This window comes from Anabrus simplex, chromosome 3, assembly GCF_040414725.1.
Source record: "Anabrus simplex isolate iqAnaSimp1 chromosome 3, ASM4041472v1, whole genome shotgun sequence".
In the NCBI taxonomy this organism is placed as follows: Eukaryota; Metazoa; Arthropoda; class Insecta; order Orthoptera; family Tettigoniidae; genus Anabrus; species Anabrus simplex.
This window is the reverse complement of record NC_090267.1, coordinates 120094477-120117436: the sequence shown is the minus strand read 5'-3', so window position 1 is coordinate 120117436 and position 22960 is coordinate 120094477. Positions and strand designations below refer to the sequence as shown.

The following is a 22960-nucleotide window of genomic DNA, read 5'->3' as shown; positions in this document are numbered from 1 at the left end:
CGTGACCATTCTAATTCACGTGCCTATATCGCTTTTAAACAAAATTTTAATGGTTAAATTAAAGTCCAAAAACGTAAAATCAAAAATTTACGTAAAATCAAACTGACTACGCGAATGAAAGTCTTTAACGCTACATGTCATCTCCACATTGATTATTATATCTGCACTGGCTAACTCGCGAAGCACCGTCATTATTATTATTTTTTTAACTTGCACACGCCCAAATATTATTATTATTATTATTATTATTTTACTTTCCTTTGTCGACTCACAAACATGATTATTATTAGTATTTTAATGACCTTCCGTACGCAACACAAATCTTCCATACTCTGGCTCTTTCATAATCTGGCTGTCTAATAGAAATTATTCCTAATTAAAATACAAATGATCACCGCAGTGAATGAAATTCAAATAAATGGGTTAGCACAAAAAAAGAATTTAACACTTGAAATGAACTTAATTCAAAGTATTACAAACAGCATGCATTAATTGAAAGAAATATATCCCATATTTACATTATATACAACAAACAAATGCTCAAATTAATTAATCTAACCCATTATTACGTTAATATAAATTAGTTCGTCCGTCTAACAAAAAAATAAAATCATGGACTCGGGAAGCGGACCATGTTAAGTAACCATAATTAATTTACACTGAACCCCGTTTAGTCGCGATAACATCCCCTAAATATCAAAATTGTGTACTCATTCCTGTGTAGAATTCCATTGTCTCGTAGCGGAGGAGATATAGGCTTTACGGCCCCATGGTGATTTAACCGTCCATCATGTCGCACAATACAAATTTAACATAATAAAACACTTCTGGGTGACTACCCATGATTAATACCTTATTACACTATTTTACACAAAAATATTAATAACAAAAAAAACACTTATAGGTGCTCCTAGACCCATGACACTCGCACAATATACTCTTCATATACGCCCGAAACACACGTCGTGACACATTACGGCGAAATGTCGTTCATTTGAACCGGCGCGTATCGCGTCTTCAACCGGCACTTCCTGGTTTATTTCAAGCCGTCTTGATCATCGCCTAGCTCCTATAATTCCCTGCTCGGATAGTTATTCACCGTCTATCTTGAGGTGTTTACTTCAGGCTCCGCACACTGCCTTCCAAAGGTACTATCGGCGTTCCGTTAGTTAGTTATTATTTAAACACATGACATTCATTAATTTCAACATACAATTGTACTGATTATACACACCCGGTACTATGGATAATTTCACTGTTCGTATTCATTCTCCTAATAATTCACGTACTTTCAGCTCTAATTGACTTCGAATACGTCCCGAGGTACTGACTTACAGAGTCAACATGTCAGAGTCTCAACTACTTCATTACGACTGACACGACTGGTGACCGATAACGACTGGTGACTGGTAAGAACTGAGTACTGGTAAGAACTGCTGTTGGACTTTTATGGACGATATGATTTCCCGCCGGGGTCATCCGCGGTCAACTTCTGGAGAGGGGGGGTTGGTTATCCTAAATCGGCATATGCAGGCGGAGTTGGATCTCTTGCTTTATCCTACTTAATACACTGGTGATACACATTCATGTGTCGTATTCTGAACTCATATCGTTCGGTGATCATGGAAATATCACTTAATTTCTGTCCTCCACCTTTCGCGCGCTAACTCGGCGTCCCTGATGGCGTGCCCATCTCGACCAATGGCGAGATAGCGTGGGTCATTTCCACGAATTCAATACTTTAATTTATTACGATTACCATTAATCAACATGGGAATGATATCACAAAAATCCCCTCTATTCAATCATGTGGTTGGAATAATTTAATTATTGTTATCGGAGAAGCTAACTGGCGTTCACTCTGAGTTTTTCTTATGTTGGTTCATCTGCGGCCTACGATAAATTTTCTCATTGGTCAACACCGCTTTGGTTAGTTTGAAATCTCTCCCTGTGAAACGTGGCCACACCAAATGCCTCGGGCGTGAAAATACCCGGTACGTCATATTCTCGGTATTGGCGATACACCTGCTCGGCCTTGGTCCGGAATATATACTCTTTCACTTCCTCGTAGTAATTATTCTGTTGTTGTGAGCTCTAGATTTTAATCCTCTTATCTTTTGACCAGGAAACCTTCTTCCCCTTAATGACAAGCTTACCGTGGCGCCGGACTGTCGCGATCATGTTGAAATTCTCCCGTCCACACAAAACTGCCACTGTATTCATTTAATATTCCTATATATCTGTATTTCTCATATCAAAATCAAATCATGAAACTAGGGGATATCTCATCAGGGTACAATACTTTGCTGCAAACGATAAATTCCATATCGATTCCGTATTGACTTACAATTATTGAATATTAATCAGGTGTGCCTGACAAAATGAGGAGGCCAGTTTTTGACCATTGCTTTCCTCAATGAACTACAAAGAATATAACTGACTCTATGAGTAACATTTTTCGTGGTGTCCAGAGTTATTACTCGTATTTTAATGTCCCTGATCTGCACTACCAAAATCTTAGCAACATCCATACTGCTATAGCTGTATGATTGAAGCTTCAGTGGAAAAATATTACATCCATATAGAAACAGGAATAATAATTAAAATACCACTACTACTATTACTACTACTACTACCTTAATAATAATAATAATAATAATAATAATAATAATAATAATAATAATAATAATAATAATAACAGAGCCACAAGTTAAGCCTCCCCGGCTGTTTAAAAGTACCGCCGACCGTTTCCTATGACGTTACCTGTGTTCTAAGTACTGAACTGTCATATGGTAGAAGATTCATCTGCCGGGACTAGATATCCCTAATATTGAATTATTATTGGCGAAGAGAAGTGTTTAGAGACTTTAACTATTATTGAGTAAGCATATGCTTCCAGGTTGGTCATTTAAGCTGCCTTCATTTGCTTCATTGTTACCTGCCTGGTAATTAAACTGATCCACAAGTCATATGGCTTGACACCTAAACCCTATCCTCCAATCACAATTTATCTTACTTATTATTTCTGGAAATCTCTGCCGTCCGCCTATATATGGAACGAGTTCTTCTAAAACTAATATCGCGCAGCTGTGAATTATTGAGTGTGCTACGTGAAGGAGACATTTCCGAAGTGGGAGATGCTGGAGGTGGCGGACCGGCCAGACTACATGAGGAGACAGTTCTAAAACGTACGGCAGAATACTAAAATATGAACTCTCTACGTGTGAACTTAGAGAAGATTACTACTTCCCCTTTTTTATGTAATTGTCACTTTCCGGCTTCTTGAAACTTAAATGTTGGGGTTTACACTTTTTAGACTTAAATTTAACGTTGGCTTCTTGTCCCAGTCTTCAGACTTACAAATTTATGTCCCTAATGGGAACTTGTAAAATATAAGGAATCACGAGTGGGTACCCTCGTTAACTTCCTTTCAACTTCGTTTTTGAAGACTACGTTTTTCTAAACCTCTAATTTATTTTCATCTGTTCGACGTTTAACTTCTCCTCAACTTAGTCACCATGTAGCATGGCTTAGCCTCTGTTAACTTGGCCCTTATGCCCTATTACGTACTGTACGGTTTTAAATTTTCTTTGAAATGCTTGATTTCCGCCTCCGTTCTCATTTTGGTTTTAGGCTTTTTGTAATAAACCTCCTATTGTTCTTGGACAGGGAGTGTGGGTCTTTTGTTCCTGTTTATAATGGATCTCCCGGTTCTTTGTGTGTAGCTCCTCTATCAAGCGGGTACCAAAGATTATGGGTCACTCAATGGCGAAGATGCCCATTAGTTTTTCAACAGCATGTGCTGTCAGATATTTGATAATTAATATACACTGAAGGTCCAAACAACAATGGTGTGTGCCGTGCTCATTGGCTCAGACGGCCTTCTGAGCCCAACTTGGCATATTCGATCCTAGATCAGTCCAGTGGTATTTGAAGGTGATCAAATAAGTCAGCATCGTGTCAATAGATTTACGGCACGTAAATTAACTCTTCCGGGACTAAATTCCGGCACCTCGGCGTCTCCGAAAACCGTAAAATTAGTTGGTGTGACGTAAGCAAATAACATTATTATTATTATTATTATTATTATTATTATTATTATTATTATTATTATTATTATTATTATTATTATTATTATTATTATTATTATTATTATTATCGAAATGGTGTGTGTCAAAACAGTTGTAAATTGGACTCTAGGGTTAACGTATTCACAAAGACGCACACTAAATGCTGTCAGTTGGTACAGTTATTTATTCAAATCTATTTACAAATTAAACACACACATAATCTTAATTACTGCTGTCACTAGCAAAATACACATCAACAAAGCCGTCATTTTAACAACTGCTTATCACTTCAACATGGAGACTGCAACCACTGCATGTCACAACCATAACTCTAGTAAACAATTACTCTTCTCCAAGATCGCTTCCTTTTATATGTGCCTGGCCAGGCTTCTAGAAAGATACGTTACAAAAAATACCTTGTTGAGAATTGTAGAGTGCTTAATACATAGATAATGTACAGAATATTTCCCATCGTTCTCGTCTACCCAGTACCATTCTGGAAATTACAGTTATTTTTACACTTTTGTAGTGAATTACAAATTATATATACAGGTAAGAACAAATTATATACAGGTTCTTACATTAATTGAACTGATGTATATGTCTATACACAGTGCATGATTCATGACATTAGCTCACAAATAACGAGATCGTATCGTATGTATATATGTAATAATAATAATAATAATAATAATAATAATAATAATAATAATAATAATAATAATAACCATAATCTTTAATTAATAATAATTCGAGCTCGATACTTGCATTACTTACCCATGGGTGAGAGAATATTGCTTTCAAGTTATATCAGTTTATCGCACGAGCGTCAGGGTTTGGGAACCCGTATGATGTAAAATTGTTCCAGAAACTACAGACTTCTTTTGGTACTTTGGTATTAGACGTGTGCTTATTAAAGACAACATAGGCTAGCCTCCTTTCAAAAATTAACATTTAAAAGAATTGCTAAATTCAAAACTTTTCAACTATGTAATTTAACATGGGGGTTCTCTCCCCTTGTGATAGTAAAGTTCCAGAGCTTTTGAGCTCGTCTCTTGTTATTTATCCTATGCTTCTCAGCTCATTTGTAAATTATTCAGAGCCGAACAACTCCCTTACTATGAAGATTAGTGACATCTAAAAATGTTTTATTGTAAACTTCATGGGCTTTTATACCACTACTGGTTATTATCTGAGCTTTGCTCCTATGTTATGTTTTTGCCGTTATAATGAATATTTATCCTTTCGAAAAGAAAGAAACCATTTTATCAAGTTTTACTAACTATACTGAAAATTTGATTTATGCTTTGTCCATCCTCCCACGCTCCCTTCCGTATGCAAACCACGGAAATAACCGTCTCAATAATAATAATAATAATTATAATAATAATAATAATAATAATAATAATAATAACAAATAATTCACTTAATACTCTTTGAGTACCTCTAGACCTTTAGGAGATATAAGAGTGTTGTGAATTTGGCTGTATTGATGTTCATCGTTTAAAGAGAATGTGCATTAAGTCTACTACAATCTTTTAACACTAGTCAGAGGATGAAAATACGGAAGGTCGAACTCTTCAAAGTATGACGATATCAACAAAAGAAAGAGGATGACACTAAAAGGTTGAAAATTAAATACCCCCTTGACCTAAGAAATCTAGTGGCATCGCGTCTGGAAGAGAAGTAAAGCTGACACATTGAGGTCGGATAGGAAGGTCATACGTGGGTAGCCCATGAACGTGAGAGGAAGGAACGTCAGATTTCAGCTGGAGTTCCAATAACCGCCATTCTACGCTCTCAAAATTGTATTGAGAGTCGCTGGGTGTCACCCTTTTGAATAATAATGTTACTGGCTTTACGTCCCACTAACTACTATTTCTACGGTTTTCGAAGACGCTGAGGTGCCGAAAATTAATCCCGCGGGAGTTATTTTACGTGCCAGTAAATTTACCGACACAAGGCTGACGTATTTGACCGAACAAAGCCAGGATAGAACCTGGCAAGTTGGCGTCAGAAGGCCAGTGCCTCAACCATCTGAGCTACTCAGCCCGGCCCGCGTACCCTTTTAGTCGCCACTTAAGACACGTAGAAGATACTGAGGAAGTACTACACCTTTCCAATCCACAAGGGGTTGTTAAGGATTACTTCCACAAGAACTGCTTTAAGTCTTCGAGACAATGACGGAGAGCTGTCACATTTAGACATCCTTGACACTTTGAGCGCCACAGGGAACACCGGTGACTATACTTGTATTTCCTGTTAGGTCATGGCGGAAACAGATATCCGCTTTAAGTAATTTGTCAGCATACAGAGCAAAATTTACAAATTTAAAAAAAGAATAAAAGAAAGATTACCGCCTAACGTGTTAAGTACCGTTGAAATTTGATAAAGTCGAACCTGTTATCTTGGGAGCAACGGTTAACTAACGAACTAACTATGTCACTAAGTTGACCCTATGTTTATCTCAAATAAGGAAATAATTTAAACCTAATGTCATAATAATAACATTGAATATCACCTAAGTGTTCTTCCGACTGCTCGAAAATGCACTTGAGATATAATACAAATACGAGCTGTTAAAACAATTGATAATTAACCTAATTACAACAATATTACGTTCTTATCCAGTTGAACTCCCCAGACAGCAATAACGACTCAACTTGGTAGACAAGTCTTATAGCCAGAGGGCTACATTAAACTGAAGTATTCTCCGATCCTTTGCATGCAAATGAACATAATTATCTATACAAAGGAGCTACCTTTTTCTTGTTATGAAATCTGAAGCATGACTAGTTACGATAATGTGCATCAAAGGGAGAAGAAAAAGAAAGAATATTTGTTGTTGTTCATCCCTTCGCTCCTGACTTCATTACACAATAACTTTCAAGAGAACCTTCATACATTATAGAATTCTCCTTTTATTCGTTTAATATTAGCCATTATCAAAAACGTGTTACGGTATACAGAGAAAGGTGGTACCAATAGTCCAGAGTTTGATAACGGAGGCGTGATATGATAAACGTTCGAACTGAAATTCCTACACTATTACTAATAACCTAGATCCCAGACTTTTATGCAGTAGTAGGTTAGAATTATTCAAACTTACTGAAGCGAGTACCTACAGTAGTCTAATCTACACAACGGTTATGCTATGAGTTTTGCATAAAAATTAGGGATTCATTTTATCAGAGCGCTTAGAATTTATGTTACCCTTGCTGGTAACGGACGAACTGGCTAGAGGACACTTCATAATAACCGAATTAGTTTTCATTCTAACCTACATATTACTGTATAAAAATCCGGGATCTACGGAGTAACCTATTAGGCTCAAGCATAAGGTCTGTAGCAATTTACCTATACAGGTTGGTCGAAAACAACGCGGACCGGGTATATGAACGTTAGAGGTGTTGTCATACTGATAAATAATTTGAAAAAATAATTCGATATCTCACGCCATTATCATGTTATCAGCTGCTGAACTCAGCCAGTTATGGCGCTTCGCGAACGAATTAAAATGGGATTTACGAGGTGGTGTTACTAAATCTGAACGTAGCATAAGAGTGGCTTGAGAGAACCAAGCGAAGAAAATAAAACTTCTCTCGAGGAGGAACTGAAACACTGACTCCTAGTTGACAGGATCGCGCCGTAGTAAGTGCTTACGGTGACACTGGCTGATATCCACAGCACCAAATATCGAATTAATATTTTCAAATTATTTATTAGTATGGCCAATCCTCTAACACACATGTACCCGGGTCACGTTGTTTCCGACCACCCTGTATTTACTCGTCTCCTACACAAAAACTACTGTACTATACAATGTACAGTAAGAGAGATGAGGATGTATACAGAGTGTTTCTGTGATGATGATGCAGGCTTTCAGGAATGATGAGGAAATACCAGGTGTCCACCTAAGAGTCGTAAGGTACCTTTTCTCTGATGTTTCGTGAGGTATTTTCAATTTCGTTTTCGTAATGTGTAGATAGACTCAACCCAAACAAGGAATGCTCATCAGATACATCATGTGACATCCAATGCCAACGAAACGCAGACTTCTCACTGCAAACGAAGTACTGTTTAACGTGTAAGTTTATGTTCCCGGTCGATAGAGCCTTAAATTAGTCTAATATACATTCCGTTCAAGGATATTTATTACCGGCGACAATACGGCAAGAGAAATATTTCGTATTTCCAGTTGCGGTTGATTGAGGCTGCTGTATGACTAGTGTAGGGGCAGCATGGCCCCCTGCAAAGCAGGACGTGTTCCCATAGATGATTAAACATGTCACGTAGCATTGTGCATTGTCAAAACACACCTGTACTGCAATAAAGTGCATCAAAAGCTTTCAGAAAGGGACAAGCCTGATCGGCTGGCCTTTTGTGAATGGGCTTTGAACCAACCCAACAACTTCTTAAAATCACATTGTTCACGAACAAGGCAACGTTTTCAAGAACAGGCGTGCCGAATGGTAAACTCCACCACTGCTGGACCTCCGTCAACCCCCACTGGCTGCGTGAGCCAGATAGTCAAAACAGATAGACCGTGAATTGCTGGGGTAGTTTATCGGAAAGCGTGTTATCGTTCTTCATTTCTTTGAAGACAGACTAAACGGGAGAACATACAGTGACTTCTTCCTTTGGCACGATCCACACATTCTGAGAATATCGACTTGACAACGTGGTGAGTGATGAGGATTCATCCTGGTACCGCCCTGTAACTGCCCGCTAAGCACCGAAAGATCTTTCTAACTTAATGGATATTTTGTTCTAACTGCCGTAGAGATTTTACACTTGGGCGAAAAAGCGGATTATATGAAACCCTTCAAGAAATGAAAAATACAAATCAGGCTGGATTTCTCTGCACATGGTAGGACATAACTCTCAATCCGTGCCACAACTAGCGTCTATTCTGCACTGCAACGCTGCCGAAAAGAAAGCGCTGTTTTTTCGAACACCTGATGAACTGACAAACACAGTAATAGTGGTGACCGTTTTCCGCCCCAGCACTAATTTTAACAGTTTTTACAGACGCTGCGGTGACAAAATTTTGTCCTGCAGGATTTATTTTACGTGCCAGTAAATCAACCTACACGAGAATTACATATCTGAACACAACAAATCCCACTATCCTGAAACGGGATCGATGATTTCTAGTTACAACCCTAAACGCGCCAGTGAGGATTTGTTGTAGATGTTCGTTGACCCCTCCATTTTAATCATTCTGAAAGGAAGTAGGCAAGCTTGTAATTTTACGTGAATGCTGACATCGTCACTGGGCATCCAGTTTCACATGGGAAGGAAACTATAAGACATGATTTTTATTTCAAAAATTCCACACGATTTACCGGGATTCAAACCTCTCTGAGAAGTCGGGTTAATGTCAGTTAATCAGATTGAGTTTTGTGATAGCAGAAAATGGTCCGTGTAGTTCAATAATAGTACAAATCAGTGCAGCCGCGCTTTCAGTTTCATTACAGTAGGTTTAAATTATTAACTAAGTCTTAATAATGAATTCAGTTTATTTCAACAAGGTAGCTGTTGAAAATTGTGTCCACCGTTCTCGACACAAATGTTGCATCGGCGTAAAAATATCGAAATACCCGTATCTCTGCCTCTGATATTTCACGTGTCGGTCGTCTGATTTCTTTCTACAGGGCTGCAATTGTACACAAAATGTTCTTGTACACTTTTTGTTTCAAAGTTCCCCACAAATAAATATCACAGACACTTACAAATTATCGAACGGTTCTGCCATATCATTTCTTCATTAGGAGAGATGTATCAACTGTAAAGATGCGTTGTCCAATAATGTACGTCACCGTATTTACATCTAACATAAATACCGTTCAAAAACAAAAGTGGAAATACACAAGTTAACTATTAACGTGCGCTCAACAGGAATTCCACTTGTAAACTAAATAATCATTCCGTACGCTTACCGCTAAACGTGCTCGCTGCGCTGTCTGACCGTGCACTCTATCACCGCCACGCTAAAATGAAGGAAAGTAATTTCCCAGCTCAACTGGCAGCACCGGCTACAACGCTGGTAACTTCACTTGCTCTCCCTGTATATGGCCTAGTGCTATCTCCGAATATCCTTCAACTTAAATTCTGAGTTTAAATAAATTATTTCAAGCCGTTCCCTCGTTATACTGTTACTCACATACATACTGTGAGTTTCCTAACTGTCTGACTAATTTTTGAAACATATATAAAACTGCATTTAACTTGAAAAATCTGAATATCTGCATTTAAAATGGAAATTATGAAAATTAACATTCATTAAATAAAATACACACTCGTCGGACCTTGTACTCACACTTACTTGTTACCTGCTTACTTACACATACGTTATTTGAAGGGCGCCAGCTGCCACTCAGTGCAGCAATAATAGAATGAGACTCTTGACTATCTCTAGGGTGTGGGGTAATAAGCTTACTTTTGACAACATACCATATAAGTTCTGGGAAAAGGAGATTGGCGTTCGGTTTCCCCATTAATTTTGAGGTTAAGATATTTTACTGTCAATGAAATAAAACTATGAATTCGTTTGATAGAACAATATATATTCTTTAAATAATATATCAAAAAATAGTGAGTCTTGTTGCGATAAAACAGATGAGAATATGAAATTATGACATTGCAACTGAAAGAAACTAGGCATGAATTTGAATTCTTCTTGACCGGACATTTAACAATTTATACGAAATATTTCCCTCACTGATTCACTTGACTGTACCTTCAACACTTTAAGTGTAATTACGACGTAATCCATTGATCTGGTGTTTACTGTAGATGTGTCACGCCTAACTTGGTGAAACATCCGTGTGACTGCTTCTTCTCCATATCATCTGACTTCTTTGTAAGTCAATATGGTATTACCTCTTGGCAGGTCCAGCGTTGCCCTCTCTGACTCCATGGTAAGCCCTTGCACCCGTGTCTTCCACTAAGTGACGGACCAACTAACTTTTGGCCTCACTCTCTCAATCTCTCTTTCTTAGCATTAATCCCGACTTGCAGGGTCTGCTGCTTTGCTACATCTCCTCCATTTCTGTCTGTCGTTGACATCTTCTGGTGTTAAGCCAACACTGTGCATGTCTGCCCTGATGTTGTCAGTCCATCTCTTTGCCGGTCTTCCTCGTGGTCTTGTTCCCTCTGGGTTGATGTGGAGCGCTGTTTTGGCAACTGAGTCGTCCTGTTTTCTCATGACGTGGCCGTACCAGCGGAGACGGGCTTCCCTCACTTTGTCTATGATGGGCGCGACACCAAACCTTTGCCGGACGTCCGTGTTCCTTATGTGGTCACATCGGGTCAGCCCCATGGACCATCGAAGCATCTTCATCTCCATGGTTGTCAACATTTGCTCCTGTTGTTTCGTCATGGGGCGACATTCAGTCCCATAGATCGCTGCTGGCCGTACCACACTCTTATAAACTTTTGCCTTTAGATATTGAGGCATCTTTTTATCACAGAGGACTCCAGTGACCTGTCTCCACTTGAGCCAAGCTGCATTTACCCTCATCCGAGTATCAGGAGTGGTGTCACAGTTTGAGGTGACGACGGATCCTAAGTACTTAAATTGCATGGTCTTCTGCAGGTCTTCTTCACTGATACTTATGGTACCTCTGGTTTGGGGGCCACATTCCAGGTATTCTGTCTTCTGGATATTGAGGTGCAGTCCATTTTCAGCCAGTCTGTCCTTCCACGTTTGAACCTGATGCTGGAGTTCAGGACGGGTTTCTTGTGCAAGTACCACATCATCGGCATAAAGAAGGGTCCAGGGATGTGAAGTCTGTATGTCAGCTGTTGCCGTATCCATGCAGAGGATGAATAGCAATGGTGAAAGGGCAGAACCTTGATGAACACCCACAGTGAGTCTTCTCCATCTCTCGTTCACACTCGTTGACTGACCGACTGATGCCTCTTGATCTAGTAGACTTCTTCACTGTACTGCATCCGTATAACTAATGACTGACGCTACAATATGCACCCACCTTATATAGACGTTGGTTGAAACAGCTACGTAATCTCCAGAAATAACAATGACATACTCCCACCTACGCGACAGATATTACATACAGTGGTGAAATAGCCCGGGGCGGCTGACTCTCTGATCGCATATTCTAAAAGCTCACGATGACGTAGCTATGACTTGGCAATGACTTGGCAGAATCGCCACCAATCTTGCACAATGTACCATCGTCACATCCAATCTCTGATATATACAACAATTCTCACTGTACAGGTATTGAGTGTTATTCTACACATACGTATATATGCATACATCTAAGTACAATCTTGCAAGCAACAGGCATTGCAAAATCGAATTGAATAAAACTGATAATTACAATAATAGTAACAATATCACAGATAACATAATAATAATACTGACATAATAATAATAATAATAATAATAATAATAATAATAATAATAATAATAATAATAAAATACAGATAAAATCATACAATAATAAAAATACAGATATCATCTTGTAACGGGATTTGAACCGTTACAATACATACATACATACATACATACATACATACATACATACATACATACATACATACATACATACATACATACATACTGTATCAGGAAAAATATATTTAGCCGATGATACTAGCTTGAAGAGCGTGGAATATTTCTAAGGGGTGGAACGTAGGCATTGGAGTTGGTACAGAGATGTGTATTAGTTCATTAAACTTATATTGTTTAGAAAATCTGGTTTTACTGTTCATTTGAAACTAACTCATATCACCTTTTACACCAGTTGAGCTGAAGCGTTGTAGCAGACTGGAACCTCCGGACTCCGGGATGATTACTGGGCTCGGTCTGGACAGGGACGACGCCCGTCCTTGATGCAAAGTTCTCGATGTTCTATAATTTCTCGAATTTCTGGAGGATCTGGAAGTTCTCGAATTTCTAGATGCACACGTTGCGGGGTTCGATCTCGCACGAGAATACTGAGAGGTGAGGCGTGATGAGCATACAATTCCCCCGTATGGTATTCAACTCACTTTTATCACTGTTGAATGAATATTTTTTCTATGAATACTGCGTTGAGTCATTATACAGTAAGTGTGATACATCAAATGTTAATAAAATTGACACTTGAGTCCTTCATTCAAACACCTCGTTGACTCACACATGTCAGAGGTTCATAAAACTGACACTTGAAAAGAAACAATTGAACTGAGTAACTAATCACATGTAGCATGTCAGCCGTATTGATACTTGGGAAAATTAGGTAAACATTTGCAGTGTCAAGTTCGCGACCTAAGTCCGCTGATATTGGTACGACAGTCTGAAATATTCTATTAGGTCGCTCGCTTGTATTACCACTGTTCCTAACTGACTGGCTTCGTCAATTTATTTTATTGGAATACAACTCTGAACGAAATATTTAAAGTTCGTGCAAGTTCAGCACATAATAGCATGTTTGTTATAAACTAAACAAGTTTAATTACACACGAAAAATGTTCAACACTGTCTATAAATAATTATTAAAGTTTAAATGCACTTGAATAATGTTTAACACGGTCTGTGAATAATTACTACGAAGTAGAAACTATAAGCTGAAATGCGGCACTGAAAATTCTGTGTTCCTCGGAACTTCACGAGAAGAAAACAAGTTCAAATATGGAATAAATATTCTATGTTCCCACAGTTTGTTTCGAAAACACAAGTTCACATGTGACACTCGGAAATATTCCATGTTTCCACAGTCTGCTATGACAACACAAGTTCAGTATGACACTTAGAAAAATTACAACACTTGGAGAAATTGTAACACTTGGAAAATGTCTCTGTTCCTTTGGAACACCGCTGTTTATAAGGAAAACACAAGTCCTAATATGACACTTGAAGAAAAATAATATGTTCCACCGGAACCGAGCACTAGAGAGTCAGAGTGTCGTCTCACCGAAATATCCAGTCCTTGCTGGACATAGCTTCGCTCTATCGCATTTGTAGAGCGTCATCCGTATTGCAGAGACGGTGGAGTATTACTGTCTCCCTGTAGCCTAGATCGCCATGCTTTTATATCTGGAGCCGATGAAGCACCTCGAAACGTAGATATTATACACCTCTATAACTCCTAAATTATTTTATAGATTTGCTCAAGAATTTTATAGTTTTCAGCTGTTATTATAGCCTCAACTTTGGCGGTGCAAAAATAATTGTGTCATGACACTAAATAGACTTTCTACAGATGGATCGGAACATTACCATATATAGTCATGCTCGCTGAACGAGGCCAGCCCGAGAGGGCCACGCTACTGGTGAGTACGTCAGCCGAGTTCGGCGGGCTTGCCTATCTTTCACCTTGCTTTCTCGTAGCAGTTTTTCCGGTACGGTACATATAAAATATTAACAAAATAAGTTCGACTATTTATACGATAGCTAACCTCAGGTAAATACCAAATACAATACCAGAATTTTAACCGTACAAACATAATTTTATTAACGACGAAAACATTTCTTAGCAGACAAAGTAGGGGTCTCCATACTACGAAAATATTAAAATTAACTAATTTCCTGAATTGTGCTGAACATTGAAGGGCTACAGCGCCCAGAAAGGTCTCAAATTGTTAGTCTTATATAGCACTCTCAAACTCAAAAGAAAATTCCGAAAATCACTCCCGTCCTAAACACAGTTCCAGAAAAACGGCCTAAAATCGCTTGTTCCTTCACTAGTTTTCTTTTTGAATCAAATCCTCGTCAGTTTAACTTATTTAAATAATTCTTTCTGTAATGTATTCCTTGGATCAATACACTCAAACGTTCTTTGTTGTTTTGAAAAAAGGCCACACCGAATGTAGTTATAAGGCATTGACTCACAGTGGCACCCGTAGTGGTGCTTCAGCGAAACTCTGCATTGAATCACATTAATGCTCGTTGTGGTAGAAAAAGGCAAACTGCTAATCTAATCGACCGGATAACGATCATTAAGAAAAGCATTGTAATTTTTAGGAATAAATCGAGAATATATTATCATACTTTATTATATTTTATTTACCTAAAATTCATAGCACCGGGCGATTTGGTCGTGCGGTTAGGGGCGCGCAGATGTGAGCTTGCACCCGGAAGATAGTGAGTTCAAAACCCTCTGTCGGCAGCCCTGAAAATGATTGCCGGCCCCGTGGTGTAGGGGTAGCGTGTCTGCCTCTTACCCGGAGGCCCCGTTCTAGAAAGCCAAGAATAACGGCCGAGAGGATTCGCCGTGCTGACCACACGACACCTCGTAATCTGCAGGCCTTCGGGCTGAGCAGCGGTCGCTTGGTAGGCCAAGGCCCTTCAAGGGCTGTAGTGCCATGGGGTTTGGTTTCGTTTGGTTTGGTTTAAAATTCATAGCTCATATCCTTAGGATGTTTTCAACATTGACTTGCTTGCCTGCACGGCTAGAATTGTGGACTTTTATGTAGCTATTTATATCTGCCTGTAGCTATTTCTTGATAGCTTCAATATTTTAGCACCTGTCTGTTGGTACAGGCCACAGCAAAATGTAACTTTCATCGAAATCCTAGTCATATCAATGGCTATGGCAGTCTGGAAGCTGCCGAGGTATTTGTGGACTGAGTAATGCAGGTCAGATCATGACTAGTGCTTCCGGGTGTTATGAAAGGTGCTACTCTAGAGCCGGTCGTGTTTCAGTAGCACTTTCTGTTTCAGTGAGAAAAGCAATTGTAATCTACCTCACTCCTCATCTTACCTAGTTCAGCTCATTATTAATGATACCTCTGATTTCGCTGTTTCATTGTAAACATATAACATTTGGTGGTGCAACTTGAAGATCTAACCAGCCTCCAGGCTGATGGTCAGTCACTCAGACAGAGAGATATTGATAGGTTAATGATATTGTTAACAGATCCTTCATTGTAGGATTAACATTGTAGTCACTAATATTAAAGGAGAAGTATGTTTCAATTCTGCTCGTCAAAAGATTCACTCCCACCCTACACACGTTATACATTATGCATATAAAACACGATTTCCTTTTACGGACGGAAACCTACTTACCGTAAATAATCCAGCTTAATGGTCGAGCTCTCCATTTTCTCGTTCAAAATATTAATGCACAACATGGTAGTGACAAACATGTGAACAATACGCCTACTTCTGGCTCAGCCATCGGGAATTTGAATTCCCTCTTGAAGTTCGCATTTATGTTTCCAAACGTTTGCCTTAATAGTTAACGATGTTTGGAAACACTAAAGGTTGAATTCAAACACTTCAGATACAAAGCATACTGATGTTCAAGGGAGATATTTTAGTAATGTTCTTGTAATGAGAGAGAGAGAGAGAGAGAGAGATAAAAATGTAAGTTTTGCTAAGGATGAAACACTCTTACAATTGCGATGAGCGAAAAACTAGCAACTGATCAGAACAGAAAAAATGCATATTAAGTACAGAAACTGGGAGGAATTCTTCAGTACCTCCGTAAACTATTGTGTTCATATGATAAGACTCATTTTCAAAGAAACTCTATCTAGAATATGACATTTACCAAGGTACTCCTCCGTGCAGTTAGGGGAGCGCAGCTGTGAGCTTGCATCCGGTAGATAGTGGGTTCGAAACACTTTGCTGGCAGCCCCGTATATAGTTTTCCGTGGTTTCTCATTTTCACACCAGGAAAATGTTAGGGTTGTATCTTAATTAAGGCCACGGCTGCTTCCTTCCAATTCAAAAGCCTTTCCTACGCCATCGTCGCCATAATACCTATCAGTGTCGGCGCAACTTTAAACAAACTGCAAAGAAATGTAGAAAAGAAAGGTACCGGTATTCCTAAATATTATTCCATTTTACTATGTTATATGACTAACTCTCTACATCATTAACTAACTGATAGCAGAAGGGTTCGGTTTATCTATAATTTGTACAGAATGTCTCATTATTTACCTTGGAAGTATTGGCATACCTACTATGGCGGCCTCAGTGCAGTGTTTAATTGTGTGGATTTTCACATAGGATAATTTTGATCATAGTTTCTTGCATACTGCATCTTATAAATAAAGTTGTAGGGGGTCAGCTGTCTGTAATTTCGTTTGGTTTGCCAATTTTTCAGATATTTATCCGTTTTAGGTCAACTCAAGACCGAATGGTTGGTTTTTCCTTTTCGTGTCTGTTTGTTTGTTTGTCTGTTCCACCATCACGGAAAACGGCTGGATAGATTTCAACCAAACTTCATACTTGGAGTATACTCAACCCGAGGAAGGTTTCTATATGCATTTCATTTTAAAATCTTTGATTAGAGTGGGGGTTTATAGGAAAACCAGAACGGTTTTCCTCCATTTTCTCTTAACCATTGATTTCCTGTAAACTACGTGGACCGTATGTGAAACATCTCTTCATTATAAACAACTTTCTTTATGTTCATAATTTACCTTACTATTCAAATGACGGAGAAATTTACTATTTTCTGCGGGAATCATGGTCTGCGTGTGTGACCGACAGACCGACAACGAACCTACAGGTTACCATGGCAACGTCTCTGACTGCTCGCCGGCAGGTAAGTAACGTATTGTCATTTTTCTCATCATACCTTTAAATTCATGGTTGTTCCTTGGGTAGAAGGCAATCGGCCATTCTGCGGGATATTGGCGGAATATCGTTGGAGTTTATAACCGTCCTCGAATAGCTTAAGTAATAACACCATTAGTCATCTTATCTGTTGACCTAAGAATCCCTACACCTAAATTTCTCCTCTGTTACCTATTTCTTATATCCATAACTCACACCAGCATAACTTATTGAGGGGCATTTGATTTTCCAATACATTCACTTGGTATTTACATATTTGTCGTCATCCGGCTGTCCTCAGTTTTAATCCATTTTCTATTAATTTCAACTTTCTTTACTGAATTATTTTCTTCCTTAATTACACCGTATGTATGCGAGTGCTAATCCCGAAAGCTTGACACTCTTTCCTTCGAGAAAATATTCTAAGCTATGCAAATGTATAACTTTCGGCCTCGGAAAATATCGAAATATGGATGCAATTTTAACGACGGTGCACACCTTCGTTTCGGGGTAATTGGTGGCTAATCTGTAAGTCTTATCACAAATCAGAAAGAACGATCTCCTTTCATTTTGGAGAGATCTATAACTTTGGTCCTATGACTTTTTATCGTATTTCTATTCCTTATACGTTAAATAGAGCTGTATTTCTCGATTTCAAGTTAATTTTGTACTTTCACACGTATATGTTAACATTAATTTGGCACACTTATAGGAAAGATAGAATCATGACCTTCGGCACGCACATTGGTATGACCAGTGGCAGAGTGATAGCCAAATTTTATGATTCTATCTGTTACATGGGTATCACAAATATAAAGTAGTATGCGAAAACTGTACAAAATCTCACACCCAATGATTCTAACTCAATCTAACCGATAAATATAGGAGATTCGAGAAGATGTCATGGGACCAACCATGCAGAACACTGAAAGAGGCGTCTGATGGTGAGGTCCGTTTGTAGATATGTCGCAGATTTTCAAAGCAGTAACTCTCCAAATAAAGGTCTCCACTACTAGAGTGTGTCTGTACATTGACTATTTTGGCGACATTCTGTACAGTTATCCGTTTCAGGTGCAATAATGACCATCTGCATATTTTTTGCTTTGGTGTCTGTTTTTCTGTTTGTCTGTTTGTCTATAACCTGTAAACTACTGGATATATTTCCACCAAAATTCATATTTAGAATCCACCTGTCCTTGGGTAGGGCAAATATTGTTTCTAAATCTATGAAATGACTGGGGGCTTTATACGAAACCGAAACCGTGATTTTGCACTCCCACAAAATATACACAACCAAAATAGAAATCTACCTGCCTTAATGGAAATTCATTTTTAAACCTTTTTTCTCATGTGCATCATTACGGTAAGAGGATTTATAAGGGAGATATCATTAACCGGACTTAGCTTAAGAACGGGCGCGTGTTCAGCGTATTTCTTACAACTTGAAAACTATTGAAGATATTTGAACCAAACTTTATATTTAGCATCCACCTTTCCAAAGGTAGATTTTAAAGGTCAATAACATTTCCTGTTCCTGGATTGGACTGGCGGTTTATAGGGAAACGAAATGGTGAATTTACTCTTCCACAATATATACAGTACATGACCAAGCTGACTGGAAATCGACCAAATTTGTTGGAAATCCATTTCTAAAACTTTTTTCATGTGTATTTTTTCGACAGAAAGATTAATAAGGGAGATATGATGAATGGTCGGTTTTGCAGGGTAAGTCCAGCAGACATAGACCAAAAGGTGTTGTACGTGGAGCAGATTCCTTATCTATATACATAAGTAAAATCCTAACTACTGTGTTCGCACAGCTATGCGTTTAAGGGGTAATAATAACAACCATCTGCATAATTTTTTGGTTTAGTTTCCTGAAAGTCCTAATTTTAACCCTCCTCGCCCAAAATCCACATTGCGGCGTAATCTGCCAGACGAACATGAAAACAGAAATTTGGCAAAATTATACGTTTTAGCCTGTAACGGACAGAACATTTCCAAGAGCTTTAAATTTTTCACTTTTTCCCCGAAGAATATCGAAATATGGAGGCAATTTTAATGATGGTGCAGATCTTCGCGAAGTCCTATCACATAAGGGAAGGCACAATCTCCGTTCAGTTTGGAGTGATCTACAACCTTGGTCTTTTGACTTTTTGTTGTAACTGTATCCCTTTTACGTTTGATTTTTCTCTGTTAATCGATGTTAAATAAATTTGGACTTTTCACATGCATAATTCATACTTTCACTCACTTATAAGAAAGATAGAATCATCAAACCCTACACGAAAATTGGCCCACCCAGTAACCATATGTGAGCCAAAAGCTATGTATGTAGCTGTCACATAATTTTCTGAAAAAGTAATGCAATGTGAGATAATCTTACAAAAATGTTACCCTATTCAACGTTTATAACTCAATCTGAGCCATGTATAGATCAGATATCATACGACCAGCCATTTAGGCCGCTAAATCTTACGTCTTATGGTACAATCCTTTTTCGATATGACGTACCGTTTTGCAGCAGTCAATCTGTAAATGAAGGTCTGCAATATTTTAAACGTGCATATACTTTCGTACGTCGATCTATATATATTCACTGATGTCGTCTTGTAGCGATCGAGAAAGTGTGTGTCTGCTATTGTAATCAGTACTCCCCACACCGACTTTGACCGGCAGTAGGAATGGGGTCCTTCTCCAACACCTGTGTAACTGGCATTAGTAAGGAAGGCCTACCATTATAGTGAATAATTCACTTCTCGATTTGACTTGCGAAAGGCGAGGGAGCGTGCATTGTTGTTTAAAATTCTCCTACCCGATTGTGTTTGGCTGTAGGCAAGGGTACCCGCCCTTATAAACAAATGTATCCATCTAAAATGTGACGGGTATTAGGCATAGTGGCCTGCTATTTTGATGGAAACTCACCAACTTGGTGTGACTGGTAGTAAGCTGGCTGGCTGTAGGAAAAGGGGTCTGTCATTATAATTATAACTGCACAACTCAATTTCGACTGATAGTAGGGAAGTTGCCAAACATTCTAATGAAAACTGTAACCTGTCTGGAAGTAAGTAAGGGGCCTGCCATTGTAACCAAAACTCCCAAATCGATTGTGACCGCGCAGTAGGCGATGGGGGGCCTGCAATTATAATGAAAACTTCCCAACTCGATTGTGAATGGCAGTAGGCATGTGAGCCTGCCGTTATCACAAATCCGTAACAAGCACTTTACATTGGAAACACCGTATTGGGAACCTCCCTATGCTGTTTCCTGGATAACGCTAAGAGACATGCAATTTTAAAACAATCTTATTTACTGTATGTACAGTATTTACTTCGATATTCGAATACAATGTAGAATACCGCAGCGATGCACGGGTACATTTGCTAGTTTTCAATATAATCACGTACCTCTATCTGATAGCCAACGACCGTAGCCGTGTTGAAACACCGGATCCCGTGAGATCTCCGAAGTTAAGCAACATTGCGCGCGTGGTCAATATTTGGATGGGATGCCATTCGCCGTTGGGGGGGAGGGGAGGTAAGAGAATGGAGGAGCGGAAAGGAACTGGCTACCCTACCATACGTAAACTCAGGCACACCTTGCGGAGGTTCGGACCTGCCTTCGGGCAGAATACACCCTTACCCTTCTATCTGATAAATTAATGAATGGAAATTCAACTTCTTAAAACAATGACGAAGAGCCACTGAACAAACCTCGTGATCAAATCTTTCTCATGAATGAACTGATAAAGATTTCTCTTACTTGGAGGTACAGGGCACTATGTCAATCACATGCAATTTTACAGCAGAGTTAAAGGGATGTATTTCAGTTTTTATTTCACTTTCCCTTCTTTTATGCTTTTAAGGGAAATCTTCGTAAAATCTTTTATATAATAATAATAATAATAATAATACAAAGCTTGTTGATTTTTAACACACATTTCTCACATTTTAGATATTTTTTGAATTTTTTGAAAGGATACTGACTGGTTGTGTTTTATCTAATACTGACTAGCTCACTTTGGAAAGACTACTGAAAATACTGAGAAGCAAGTTTTATATCCAGAATTTCGTAGAAATTATGGGTTGCTATTACGACAATGAATACCATACACGTCTTTGCGTCCGTAGTAATATACAAGTTGGTTGGAAAGTAACATGAACCGGGTATATGACCGTTGGAGGGTTGGTCATACTGATAAACATTTTTTAAATAATTTGACATATAGCGCCGTTGACATTTTATCAGATGATAAAGATAGCTAACCAGATTGCTTCACAGGCGAATTCAAAATGGGCCTTGTGTGATGGCGTTCCTAAATCTGCACGTGGCTTACGACCGGACCCGGACCACCAGTTTAAGAAGAAACTTCGCCAGGGGAGGGATTTGAACACTGATCTTGGATCTGCTTACGTTTGATGTTGATTGCTTGGCTGAAATAGACGGTATGCTTGTGTTCGATGCTGATTGCTCGACTGAAATCCACGGTGCGCTTCTGTTCGATGCTGATTGATCGGCTGAAACCCACGGCGTGCATGTGGTTGATGCTGACTGCTCGGCTGAAACCCACGGTATGCTTGTGTTTGATGCTCATTGCTCGGCTGAAACCCACGGCGTGCATGTGGTTGATGCTGACTGCTCGGCTGAAACCCACGGTGTGACTGTGTTTGATGCTGATTGCTCGGCTGAAACCCACGGTATGCTTGTGTTTGATGCTGACTGCTCGGCTGAAACCCACGGTGTGATTGTGTTTGGTGCTCATTGCTCGGCTGAAACCCACGGCGTGCATGTGGTTGATGCTGACTGCTCGGCTGAAACCCACGGTGTGACTGTGTTTGATGCTGATTGCTCGGCTGAAACCCACGGTATGCTTGTGTTTGATGCTGACTGCTCGGCTGAAACCCACGGTGTGATTGTGTTTGGTGCTGATTGTTCGGCCGAAACCCACGGTATGCTTGTGTTTGATGCTGATTGCTCGGCTGAAACCCACGGCGTGCATGTGGTTGATGCTGACTGCTCGGCTGAAACCCACGGTGTGATCGTGTTTGATGCGGATTGCTCGGCTGAAACCCAGGGTATGCTTGTGTTTGATGCTGATTGCTCCGCTGAAACTCACGGTGTGCTTGTGTTTGTTGCTGATTAAACCAAAACAAAAACCCACGGCACTTAACGCCCTTGAAAGGGCCTTGGCCTGCCCAGCTATCGATGCTCAGCCCGAAGGCCTGCAGATTAAGAGGGGCCGTGTGGTCAGCACGACGCTTCCTCTGGCCATTATTCTAGGCTTTCAAGACCGGGGCCGCGATCTCACCGTCAGATATCTCCTCAATTGTAATCACGTAGGCTGTGTGGAACTCGAACCAACCCT

At 39.3% G+C, this 22960-nt stretch overlaps 1 protein-coding gene across 1 annotated transcript in view; it reads right to left on the bottom strand.

The window, feature by feature from the left end:
- The window catches only part of LOC136866682 (protein O-mannosyl-transferase TMTC1), a 1311158-nt gene extending 1294998 nt beyond the window's left edge, over nucleotides 1-16160 (bottom strand). The window contains exon 1 of the mRNA XM_068226806.1: nucleotides 16096-16160. Within this exon, the coding sequence (XP_068082907.1) occupies nucleotides 16096-16160 (65 nt within the window). The remainder of the gene's footprint in view (nucleotides 1-16095) is intronic.
- Nucleotides 16161-22960: the final 6800 nt, after the last annotated feature.